This window comes from Martes martes (genome assembly GCF_963455335.1).
Source record: "Martes martes genome assembly, contig: SUPER_18_unloc_1, whole genome shotgun sequence".
NCBI lineage: Eukaryota > Metazoa > Chordata > Mammalia > Carnivora > Mustelidae > Martes > Martes martes.
Genome location: NW_027666704.1, coordinates 871,668 through 885,014, shown reverse-complemented (window position 1 = coordinate 885,014; position 13,347 = coordinate 871,668). Strand labels below are relative to the sequence as shown.

Genomic DNA, 13,347 nt, shown 5'->3' with positions numbered 1-13,347 from the left:
GATATTTAAGATATAACACCTGAAGCATAAGCAACAAAATCAAAACAAGTATGACCACATCAAACTAAAAGCCATCTGCACACTGAAGGAAATCGCCAACAAAGTGAGAGAAGGATCTATGGAATGGGAAAAAGCATTTGTAAACCATATATCTGGTAAGGCATTGATATCCAAACTATGTAAAGAACTCATACAACTCAACAGCAAACAAACCAGAACAAATACCCCAGTTAAAAAATGAACAAAGGATGACGGGAATGAAATGTGTAAACCTGGAGATTCACAGACCTGTACCCCTGGGGATAAAAATACATTATATGTTTATTAAAATAAAAAAAAAAAGAAGCCCTTGGCTGAAAAAAAAAATGAACAAAGGACCCAAATAGACATTTCTCCTAAATAAATACATACATACATACATACAAAAGCCCAACAGGTACAGGAAGAGATGCTCAGCATCACTCATCATTAGGGAAATGCAAATTAAAACCACAATGTGATGATCCCCTCACACCTGTTAGGATGGCCATTGTCAAAAAGACAAAAGATAACGTCTACTGGCGAGGATGTGGAGAAGAGACAACACTTGTGACCATTGGTGGGACTGTTAATTGGTGCAGCCGCTCTGGAAAACAGTGTGGAGGATCTTCAAAAAATAAAAATAAAAAAAATTCAAAATAGAGCCACCCTATGACTCAGTGATTCCACTTTTGGGACTATATCCAAAGGGGGGAAAAATACACATACTAATTCAAAAAGGTATCAGCACTCCCATGTTTATTGTAGCATTATTTATAAGACATGGAAACAACCTAAGTGTCCATGAATGGATGAATGGATAAAGAAGTTGTGGTGTATATACACAATGGACTGTAATTCAGCCATAGAAAACACAGACGGACCTTGAAGGCGTTATGCTGAGTGAAATAAGTCAGAGAAAGACAAATACTGTATGATCTCACATACATGTGGAATCTTGAAAAAAGAAAAGAGAAAACCAAACTCAGAGAAAAAGAGATCAGACTTGTGGTTCCCTGAGGTGGAAGATGGGGAGGGGGTTGCGGGAGAGGGGTCAAGAGGTACAAACTTCTAGTTGTAAGAGAAGTAAGGGGTAAGGATGTAATGTCCAACATGATGCCTATAGCGAACACTGCTCTGTGATATATAAGAATGTTAAGAGAATAAATACTGAGTTCTCATCACAAGTGAGAAAACTTTTTTCTTTTTCCTTTCTTTTCTTTTTATAGTATCTATATGAGAAAGTGGATGTTAGTTGAACTGATTTTAATCATTTTCACAATATATGTAAATCATACCATCTTGCTATATGCCTTAAACTTGTACAGTGATGTGTGTCGACTTTTTCTCTGTAAACTTGGGTGGGGGAAGGGGAGGGGGGAATTCAAGGTACAAAATATTCAATACAATAGGATACCATATATGGAAACAATGATAATACATAGAACACTGCTATATGTTTCCTGTGAGTGTGGAGAAATACATGTAAAAGCGTAGAAAATCTGGAAGGTTCCAGACTGATTTGATAACTGGTTATTTCTGAGGGTAAGAGCATGGTAAGGAGAAATGTAGCCCAATCTGTATGCTGTGTACATTTTTCACAAGGTAAATATATTTGTATATTACTTGAGTAATTAAAAGTGATCTTTTTTAAAAAATCATTTATAGATTTCCCCTACTATTGACCATAGCGCATTCCTACGAAAACTTTTGCGAGCCAAAATGGTGTGAAGCGAAGAAGCAGTTTTGTTTTTGTTTTGTTTTTTAAGATTGTATTATTTTGACAGAGGGATAGAGAGAGAGCACAAGTAAGCAGAGTGGCAGGCAGAGGGAGAGGGGGAAGCAGGCTCTCTGCTGAGCAGGGAGCCCAATGCAGGGCAGGATCCCAGGACCCTGGGATCATGACCTGAGCCGAAGGCAGCTGCTTAACCAACTGAGCCACCCAGGAGCCCCTGAAGAAGCAGTTTTATAGCAATAGCAGTTTTATATGGAAAAAAAAAAAAAGTTTGGCGTTCTCAAGAAATAACCTCTTGGGCTTTTCTGATACCCGAGGACACATCTGGCTAGCGATGCATAAAATAAATTGAAATCAAACACAGATGGCTCACACCACTCAGAGCTATGGCGGCTCGATACTGGGTGTTGTTCCCTGGGAAGGAGCTTGGTGGCGCCACTCTCGGGGCCTCCTTAGGGACTCCCTGCAAACCAAACGCAGAACTCTATTTTCACTTTTTGCCTTTATCTAAAAAGGAAAAGTCCTCTCCGGATTTCCTTTGGTTAATGCAAACAGGTCCTAATATAGGTCTTTCATAAAAGCTATGTAGTAAAAGGCAAACTTTCGAAAAGCAGGGAACGCTCGTATTAGACGGCAGTGGTGTTTCCCCTACAGGTCCTACCTCAGTTTATTACCATTTTGTTAAGTAGTTAGGGCATCAGACAATTCCTTGATCTGCCATGAGTTCAGTAATCTCTGGTTCACTGTCACCAGGGGTGCTCTTAAACTGTAGGCCGCCCAGTCATTAGCCAATATCAACTGAATCCGCGTCTCTGTGGGGAGGACCCCATAGCTGTGATTTTCCAGAATTCCCGGTGGTTTCGATGCACTAGACACGTGGAGTTGTGTTCCTGGGGAAGCCGCTCCCTCTGACAGCCCCTGATGGAAGAAATAAGCAGGGGTCCAGCTTTCACCCTGGCTTTGCCATTAACTAACCACCTCACCTTCTGGAATTTCTTGCACCTCCCGGGCTCTATTTTCCTTTGTAAAAGGATTAACTTGTGAGGTTGTCATGAGGATCAAATAAGACGGGAAGTACTTTAAAGGTGTGGAAACACTTTCAATAAGTGTTCTCACAGAAAGCTTCCCTTCGGTCTCTTACGGTTTAATTCTCCTCAGAGGGTGTTTCTGACGTTAGGGTGGAAGCCGATGGAGTTCAACAAACGGACATTCGTTTTACAGCCAAGTTTGCTCGGACACATTCATTGAGTAAAACAACCACTGAATGAGAGAACCTTTTAGTTACAGATGACATTTTGAGGACAAAATGTGTGAGAAGCACACATTTTTCTTTCATCCTCACAAAACCCTATGACATGGATATTATAAAATTCCTTTTGTCAGGGAGGAAACTAGACATCAAGAAGTTACATAACCTCCCCCAGGGCCACACAGGTCGAAATAGCAATCAGGATTCAGAGTCGGGGTGGTCTGACCCTCTCGCCCCTTCCCTGAAGCTTTGCTACAGATCCCCTTTTAAACCCCTTGACACAGTTGACTTGAGAGAAGGATGGCCACATGGCTATTCTAGACTTTGCTGTACTCTGGCAATTTGGTAATAAATATGGAAAACCTTAAAACCATATATACCATTGCGGAAGATGTGAGCAGACCTCTTTGCAAAGAAGACATCCAGGTGGCTAACAGACCCATGAAAAGGTACTCAGCATCACTCAGCATCAGGGAAATACAAATCAAAACCGTGAGGAGATACCACCTCACACCTGTCAGAACGGCTAAAATCAATGACACAAGAAGCAACAGGTGCTGGCGAGGATGTGGAGAAAGGGGAACTCTCTTCCCCTGTTGGTGGGAGTGCAGGTGGGTGTAGCCACTGCGGAAAACAGTATGGAGGTTCACCAAAAACTTAAAAATAGAACTACCCTATGATGCAGTCATTGCACTAATGGATATTTACCCCAAAGATACCAAAACACTAATTCAAAGGGATACATGTACTTCTGTGTTTGTTGCAACATTATTTAAAATAGCCAGACTGGGGGCACCTGGGTGGCTCAGTGGGTTAAGCCTCTGCCTTTGGCTCAGGTCATGATCTCAGGGTCCTGGGATCGAGCCCCGCATCGGGCTTTCTGCTCAGCAGGGACCCTGCTTCCCCCCCCCACTCTCTGCCTGCCTCTCTGCCTACTTGTGATATCTCTCTCTGTCCAATAAATAAATAAGTAAAATCTTTAAAAAAAAATTGCCAGACTGAGGACGTAGCCCAAGTGTCCGTCAGTAGATGAATAGATCAACAAGATGTGTGCTTTTGTGCACTCACTCTCTCTCTCTCTCTCTCTCTCTCTCTCTGGAATGTGATTCAGCCATAAAAAGAATGAAATCTTGCCCTTTGCAATGACATGGATGGAGCTAGAGAGGATAACGCTAAGCGAAATAAGTCAGAGAAAGACAATTATCATATGATCTCACACGTATGTGGAATTTAAGGGACAAAACAAAGGAGCAAAGGGGGAAAAAGGGTAACAAACCAAGAAACAGACTCTTAATTACAGAGAACAAACAGATGGGGGAGGTTGGGGGGGGGGATGAGTGAAAGAGGTGATGGGGATTAAAGGAAGAACATCTATCATGATGAAAAGTAAATAAAAATAACTTCTAAAAACTACAGATTTTTTGAAATTTTTAAAATTAAAAACATTTTTTTAAATTAAAAAAATTTTTAAAACTACCATTTGATCCACTATAATGCTATTTTGAGGAATTTTTCTGAAGGAAATAATTGGACAAATGTCCATATACCCAGTTATAAGAATCTGTATGGTAGCATCAGAAGAAACCTGATCAGCTGGGAACTGGCAAAGTAGATTTTGGTATTATCCATCCAACGGAATGCGAGGCAGAGGCCAGAATGGGTTACTTCATTAAAATTCCACATATTAACGTGTTTGTGTTTACATAAAACACCTGCATAGGTGCACTTTACTGTGTATTAATAAAAAAGACTCGAAGAGGAAATAAACCGAAAGAGCTATCATCATTTTTCTCTTGATGAATGATTATGGGTGATTTTAGTTGTGTTCTCTTACTTAGCTTGTCTATTTATTTATTTATTTATTTATTGCTTATTGGTATTTTTAAATACGTAGTAAAACAGTACGAGTACTATTACAACTTTTTAACCTAAGATTCTTTAATTGTGGTAAAAAGAATGAAAATAAGATTTACCGTCGTAACCTTCCCTAAGTGTACAGTTCAGTAGTGTGAAGCGCATTCCTGTGGTTGTGTAAAGGTTTTTTACTTTTGTCCTGAGAAACAAAGACGGTTTTCCTTCTTAAGGATGCCACACTCACCGTATCGAAATGAACAAGAACACACTGGGCTAAATGCTTTGGGAAGGCGGTTGTGGCATCCACAGTTTTCCCCGCACCTGCGGGGGCCCCCCCGGTAAAGGTGATCCGTCTTCCTAAGGTGGGTAAGTGGACACTGGGCTCCTCAGTCACTCTTTTTGACAGTGGCCCACATCTGGGACTGTAACAGCTGATTTCATCCTTCCTAGTAGGCAGAGGGCAGGCCAGGGAAGACCTCCCCCTCCTCCTCCCAGCCCCAGGATGCTCCGCGCTTACTAAAAGGAGTGAGCGTTTGGTCTCCAGCCTCCAGCCTTGGCGAGAACCTACCCGCCTCCCTGATGGAATGGCTTCTGTTTTCCAGATCATTGCCTACCAGCCCTACGGGAAGTCTGTGGATTGGTGGGCCTTCGGAGTCCTGCTGTATGAAATGTTGGCTGGGCAGGTAATTTAATTTTAAGTGATTTGCAAGAAAAGTCCTCCCCTACCCCCATCTGCATGGTTTCTCTAGAAGAAGGGTGTCTGCTTGATACCGGTGTCTAGGTTGGAAGCCCTGTGACTTCCACGGCCTTGGGGTTACCCCAGTCTTTAGAATGTTTTTCCTAATCTTTTCCCTGGAAGCTTCTGAGTGAAAGGAGAATCTTTTCCCAGGGAAAAGGGCCCGGTGGTTCAGGGCAAATGGGGAGGATTTTAGGCAGGATCCCTGTCCTCCCACACTCTCCTCTGTCCCACAGGCACCCTTTGAAGGCGAGGATGAGGATGAGCTCTTCCAGTCCATCATGGAACACAACGTGGCTTACCCCAAGTCCATGTCCAAGGAAGCTGTGGCCATCTGCAAAGGGGTGAGTGAGCCCCCGAAAGCTTGTGGCCGGGACCACCACATGCAGAGAAGGCAGGCTGTGCCCTGCTCGAGGACACCTCACCTGGGGGACGGTGGGGGTGGGGAGATGGAGACTGAACTCTGCCCCTCCCCCCACTTGCTGGCCTGTGAGCCTGGCGTGCACCTGCTACCTCCTGGAGCAAAAGGAGCTTTTTTCCAGTCTGCACACAAGCACTGGAGAGGTCTGCCGGCAGCTGTATCTTGCTGCTGGCTGGGCTCCAGGCGCTAGCCCGCACAGGGGAATGCATATTGGATGAATGAGATAGGAAACGCAGAGACCTTGCCAAAGAGCTGGAACCCATGGGAAAGGGTACGAGAGGTCGGCAGTGCCTATCTGACAACCTTGCCCTTCTCTGCGGCTTATGTGCATGGCTAACATGAACAGCGTGTAACTTCTGTCCTATGAGAATATCACGAAAGACTGAGTTTAAGGGATTCTCTGGATAAGCTGACCCAAATGTAGTGCCTTCGGAACCCCTAGTCTCCCCCCCACACCCCACAAATGGCTGAAAATCACATGCACTGTGTACATGGCAGTGGTTGAAGACAAGGCAGGGCCTGTGTTTGCCAGTAAGGATTGCTTTGTTATGCACCTGGCACTGGGCCACGAAGTGCTCACAGTGACCTGGCTGAGTCCCTGGAGATCAGCGGTTCTCACCTTTCATGCCATCACAATGACCTGAAGTACTTCTTCGGATCGTACAAAACCTCAGGCTCACCCTGGAGATGGTCTGGACATCAGTATTTTGCAGAAGTCCCTGGGTGGCTTAAAAACCACTCCCTTTAAACCGGTTATCCAGATGTGGTAGCATTTCAGCTCTGATGCAGGTGAGCAGGCAATGCTGGGAGAGCCCCAGAGAATATGGCCCGTGGAGGCTGCCTTTATGAAGTACTCAGTCTCCTACCAGTTGGGGGGCACAGGTGCATTCTCAAGGTTGGGGCATGGCCATGCCTTCCCAGTGGGTTCCCACCTGTGTGTCTGAAGAAACCAGGGCTGCTGGTCCTAGATCCTTGGGTTTATTTGTAGGTTTCCCAAAGCCCAATCCAGCCCTGCTCTTCCTGGCCCGAGTCAGATGCCCCGTGAGCTAGGCTAGGTGCAGAAAATCTGGAAAATTCAAGCAGTTTGTAAAAGCTGGGCCAGGGTCTCCATCTAGAGCGCCTCATCAACACCACCTGGATCCTCACTCCTGGTGAATCACTAGCCCGGTGTAAGGTCAGTGCAGAAACCCCCTAGACATAGTCTCGTGGGGGAGGAGGAGTGGGCGCGGAGGTCATACACTGAGCTTTTAGGTTGTTTAATAATTGTCAGCGTCTCAAGAGCAGGCATTTCCCATAAGCATTAACTTTCCGGTTTCTCTTGAAAAATCTGATCTCACCGTGCTGGTCTGTCATTCCTATAAAGAAAGCATCAGCCAGCTGGGTGGGAAGCCCATGTCCCCTCTAGATAGGGCATGCCCTCTCCAATTTGCAGAACTCTCCATCTGGCTCAGTTCCATCTGGGTTCAAATCCTGGTCCCGGCATTATTAGCCCTACAGTCGTGGGTAAGTCCCTCAACTTTGTCTGTGGACCGAGGCTAATGATAGTACGGATTGAATGGGTCAGTGCAAGTGAACCCCTTATGACAGAGCCTGGTTCTTACAACAGAGCATGGGCCATTGTGATTGTTATTACTAATACTGGGTACCACTATGTTACCTGCCAGGCCTCTCTTGGCATTTAAATATGGATACACAACAGTAGGAATTTTTTATTTTTTATTTTTATTGTTTTAAAGATTTTATTTATTTATTTGACAGAGAGAGAGATCACAAGTAGGCAGAGAGGCAGGCAGAGAGAGAGGGAGGAAGCAGGCTCCCCACGGAGCAGAGAGCCCGATGCGGGGCTCGATCCCAAGACCCTGGGATCATGACCTGAGCCGAAGGCAGAGGCTTTAACCCACTGAGCCACCCAGGCACCCTTACAATAGGAATTTTTAAAGTGGGGGTTTGGGAGATGGAGACCCTCTGCACATCTCGACACTTCTACTTCCTTGGTGTATGGTCCTACTTTGCACCTCTGGGCTTCTGTTTCTTTATCTCTAAGAGTGGAATAATACTACTCATGGAACAGAGGTTTTTGAGAGCATTAAATCAGGTAACAGAAAGCTTCTTGTGTGGTATCAGCGCATAGTAGGTGCTTAATTAATACGTGCTCAAGACCTTCCCCCTCCCCACTCTGCCCTGCCCGGACAGCTGGGGGATCTAAGTGGGTCATGGAGGAGAGAGGATTTTCCAGGTCAGTTGCATTCAGCTTCAGCTCCAATTAGCGGTTTCCCTGGTAGAGCAGATTTCTATTAATTTAGGACCCATAACCTTCAGGATTAACTGGTGTGACTTTCTTACCCGTGGGTTCGAGGACCTTTCTGGGTTGAGCGGGCTGAGTCCAGCGTGGGCTCCTTCTTCAAGGCTGAGGCTCCAAAGAAGCAGGGTTGCTCAAGCCAACGGCAAATGCTTCCTCCCGAACAGCGGGCCCCAGGGGATGCGTCTGGAGATGATCAGAGATGGAACAGTGATTAAATCCAGCTGTCTGCATGGCTTCGGGCGCATCAGCTCCGAGTGCGGTAACTGGGCAGAGACTCGCGTTAGGAGTGCCGGGTGACTTTGCAGCGGCTTTTCTTCGCCTGGCATCCTCGTCCTTGCACGGAAATGGAGCTAAGCTTTTGAAACCCATTCCGTTCCGATTGAAAGGTCCTTTATATATCCATCCTATTAAAGAACGTATTTGCTACCAGAAAAAAAAAAAAATTAGTATGACTTTGCTCAGATTGCCACTCCCACTTTGAACAAACTTAAAGCAGACAGAAGCCCCAGTTGGCCGCACGTTAGCATGAAAACAGGCAGACCGCACAGCACAGAGCAGCGAGAGCTCTGGGTCGGGCAGATCTGCTTCAAAGCTTAGCTGTGTGCCTCTGGGCAAATGACTTCTTTTCTGGACCCAGTTTCCTATCTGGGAAATGAGGATAATAGTTGTAAAATGAAAATAAAGATGGAAGAGTAATGCCTAGCCTTGAGCGCAGAGCCTAGGCACATAGGAAGTACTCCGTACACAGAGGGCATCCAATGATGCCCTAATGTTAGTGGTAGTGCCAATCAGAACCTTGTAGCCCTTTCTTTCCTCCTATCCTAATCCTACACAAATGTCAGGGCTTGGTCCAATGTGCTTGCCCTCTATAAACCCTTCCCGACCGAGTCAAGCCACAGATATCCCTGGGGAGCCCACCCCAGAAGAGCTCTCTCATTAAAAACCCAAGTTCGGGAGTGGACAGACATGAGATCGAGTCCCACCTCTGCCACTCTCTGTCTCTTCATGTCCTTGCTAGCTGTTTCACATCTCTGAGTGTCAATTGCCTTGTCATTGGAATTGGAAAAATAATATACCCACCTCGTTGGGTTATTGTGAGAGTTAGGTAAGATTGTGCGTGCAGATCACATAACACCTCGGAATATAAATGCCTGGTGATCTTCCCCCTGGCATGAAAAGCGTATATGGAGAATAGGTGTGTTTTTGTGTATATAGGGGGATAGTTTCCGATGACAAGTTACCTGGAACCAGGAATCCTTACAGTGTTCATCTCCTTGCCGTGATCCACAAATCCTGGGCACAGTCTAAGGTTTCTGGCATCATGGTGTCTGGTCAGCTCTGGGAAGCTTCTTGGTCTCGTATGGTCCAGTTGCTTGTTTTTCCTCCTTGAGGCCTTCTTGTTGGTTTTGGGTTTTGTTTTTTGTTTGCTTGTTTGTTAGTTTCTTTAATCACAACCCCTCTGTCTTTGCTCTTGGTGCATTTGCTCGAGTCTCGGGATCAGAGAGATTTTCATGCTGCTTTGGATTCATTGACGAGAGGAGGTCTGTCTGGTTTCATCTTGGAGCCTCTGTCTGTCTTGTTATTTAGCACTGGCTCAGAGACCCAAAGATGGAGGGTTTTGATAATTAAGTAATTTAAATGGAACACCAAAGAAACCTCAGCGGAGTTTTGTGTAATGTGTGATACAAGCAAAATGAGCTGGGCTAGGTTTTGACTATTTAATGAGCTTTCAGAAAGTAATTACTTGAAACTTGGGCCCATTCGACTAATATTTTTTTTCTTCTATTTTGTCCTTTTCACAAGTGCTTTACTGAGAAATGCAAATATTATCAGAATGAATGTGGCCTTTGCCTTGGTCACACTCCAGCTTCCCCAGGGTGGGAGGTGGGGGAATTTGAAGATATTGAAACTGTTCTCATTAAATGCCCCAGTAATTGCGTAAAACTCATTCTTCAACAAGAATGCATCTGGTGACATTTCTCACTTAAAGTTCAGGACCACATTGAGGCTCAGGTTCGATTAACCATAAGCGATCTTGCTTTGGGGCAAGTAGCAATGTTGTTGGGTCCTCTGATTACAAAGACCTCACTATTGGGGCGCCTGGGTGGCTCCGTGGGTTAAAGCCTCTGCCTTCGGCTCAGGTCATGATCTCAGGGTCCTGGGATCGAGTCCCGCATCGGGCTCTCTGCTCAGCAGGGAGCCTGCTTCCCCTCTCTCTCTCTCTGCCTGCCTCTCTGCCTACTTGTGATCTCTGTCAAATAAATAAATAAAATCTTTAAAAAAAATAAAAACAAAAAAACCAAAAACCAAAGACCTCACTGGGAAATTATTGTCTGGGACGGAAAGCGACCGATAAAAATGGAGACTCTCATTGCGCTTTCCTCCCTAATTCCCGGGAGTTATCCTCTCTGTACGGCTTAGGCGTCCTCCCCTGAAGTTTATTAAATTCGGCCTTTCTGTTCTCTTGAAGCTGATGACCAAACACCCGGGCAAACGTCTGGGGTGCGGACCCGAAGGCGAACGCGACATCAAGGAGCACGCGTTTTTCCGGTATATTGATTGGGAGAAACTGGAGCGCAAAGAGATCCAGCCCCCGTACAAGCCAAAAGCCGTAAGTAAACTGTCCCCTCGGACTCTTGGATTCACACGCATGACACGCTCTGTCCTCTCCCGTCTTGTGCGCCCGCGGTGCTCTGAGACATCGATGCTTCTACCCTAATATGTCTGTAAGTTGAGGCACACCATCACTGGGTACAAAACCGGAGCTCCCCCTCCACACAGCCCGGCCTCTACGAAGGTGGGAAGGACGGTCGCCCCCAGGCTTCTGTGTAATCGGTTCAGTTATGGTTAATTGTCTTCGCCGGTTTCTTTGGAGAGGGTCCTGTGGCGAGCGGAGTTCAGATCCAGTTTTGGACAGGGACGCGGAGTCTCCTTTTGCCCTTGTTCTTTCCTGGGTTTGACTGTGTCGCTTTCTCCTCATCCTGACATTGAAAAGGTCATGTTGTTTACCTCCACGGGATTTAAATGTAATCCTGAAACGTACACCGCGTCTGAGTCAGTAAATCAGACGGCCCCACCGGCCAGCTCCCACCCTAGGCAAAACAGAAGGAAGCAAAAGCTGGCGTGCTCCTAGACCTCTTGGAGGCTCTGAGTGCTGACCCCGCTTTGAGGACAAGAGGAGAAGCCTCCTTCCCAGTCGTGTGCACCCAGGAGGGTTTCCCTTCCCCAAAGGCTCAGCGGGAGTCCTTGTCAGCCCCCGGGGAGGAGGAGTTCACACTGAATTTTACCGAGCTGCAATTCCCCAGACAGGCTGTTTCTTGGTTAGATTAAGAAGGGAGACCCCGTGACTTCACGATGAGCTGTGACGCGTCCTCCGGAGGCTGAACTGTGCACGTAAATGTCGTCCCCGAAACCCGACCTTGTGAGCTCCGTGATGACAAGGGTAGTTATTTTGCTATTAGGAATTCTTGGTCCCTTATTCTGTGCCGGGTACCACGTGAAGAGCGCCGCGTGTGGCTTCTGATGAGATCCTCACAACAAGCTTTGGCAGAGGGGGAGGGGAGGGAGGCTCAGAGAGGTTAAGCGCTCTGTCCGGGGTCACTCAGCCGGGGTGTGATGAAGCGGGGATCCAGACCTCACACGGTCCCACTCTGTTCGAGGAGGACCACAGTGCCCAGGGGGCAAAGGGCACGCAGGATGGAGAAAGCCCTCCCCCACCCCCACCCCCCACCGCCTGTTGATTCTTATTACATCTGCCTGGTGCCGCACCTCCCCTCCACCTGGCGCGTTAGCTTCTGCCTTCCCAGCACCCCGATGCGTCCTGCGTCTCTCTGGGCACTCCCTGGGGTCAGGAAGCCTGGTTATTTGGAGACAGCCAGTTGCACCCAGCCCTCCCAGCTGTTGCAAGTGTACAAGTTGGTGTCAACTCTGCTTCCCCAGAACCACTATCCCTCTGAGCCTTTCTCTGCAGCACGTCCTCCGGACCTTTGCAGAGGCCGGTCTTACACTCCCGAATCCTGTGCTCTCCAGGCCAAACACCCCCACGTCCTCCCCCCCGCACACACCCACCTTCCACGTGCAAGCATGTCCCAGATGACATCACCTCCAGATGCCTAGTGTCTTCTAGGTCATCAGCACAGTATTTTTAATAGTGTCTGACCCTCGAGTGAATACAGTGGGCCCCACCAACAATCTCTGGATCATTCTGGAGCTGGTGAACTTGGATGAGTCCGGTCGCCTCTCTGCTCCCCTGTTTCATCCTCTGTGATGTGGTGACATTAACAGTCGCTACATCAGAGGACCATCATGATGCATGACACCCTCACTGCCGGCCGGGCGTGTAGCTGGCACACTGGGACAGTTGATCATTATTTTTGTAGCCGGGTCACATGTTGATCCATGTCTTTGGTGTGGGGTGTTTGAGGGGTCGAACGGTGTCGAGGCCTACTGATGCTCTTCCGTGAGATGGTGTGTCCATGTGTGCACTCGGGGCCAGAGAGGGACTTTGCCAGGCAGTGTCATCACTGCTAATGACCCATTTGGAAAAAGGTTAAAATGGCAGCCTGGGAGACAAGAAACGGTTGTCTGTTCAGGAAACTGGGAGCTCAGAGACGGGACACAAAACTGACTTGGGTTTTGTGGGGCTGTTCATGAGGTCTCAAAATGGGTACCTTCCCCCCGTCCTCTTTCACTTGGCCAGAGGAGGGTTGCAAATACCCCGTCTTCATGAGCGTTGAACCCATTGCCATGACAGGGACAGTTCATTCTTTAGTTGTAGACCAGTGGTTTCAAAGGGTGGCACCCCAGACCAGCAGTATCCCCTGGGAATTGGAGGGCTGAAATGCTCAGGCCCCTCCTCAGAAGCCCGGGGGGTGGGGCACTCCCCTGAATCTGATGTGCCCCAGGCTGATATTCTCTGCCATGGACTTTAGTGTTAAAAGCTCAGGCAGATGAGCTGAGCCGAGGCCAGGGGAACATGGCAAGGAGGAAAAGCCCTCTTTTTTTAATTTTATTTAATTTATTTATTTGAGAG

At 47.1% G+C, this 13,347-nt stretch overlaps 1 protein-coding gene across 2 annotated transcripts in view; it reads left to right on the top strand.

Annotated features, from left to right (window-relative positions):
* The window catches only part of PRKCB (protein kinase C beta), a 321,917-nt gene that overhangs the window by 285,038 nt on the left and 23,532 nt on the right, over positions 1 to 13,347 (top strand). For both annotated transcript variants that reach the window (XM_080831716.1, XM_080831715.1), the window contains exons 14-16: positions 5,459 to 5,539; positions 5,829 to 5,936; positions 10,786 to 10,926. In XM_080831716.1, coding sequence (XP_080687842.1) covers positions 5,459 to 5,539; positions 5,829 to 5,936; positions 10,786 to 10,926 — 330 coding nt within the window. The remainder of the gene's footprint in view (positions 1 to 5,458; positions 5,540 to 5,828; positions 5,937 to 10,785; positions 10,927 to 13,347) is intronic.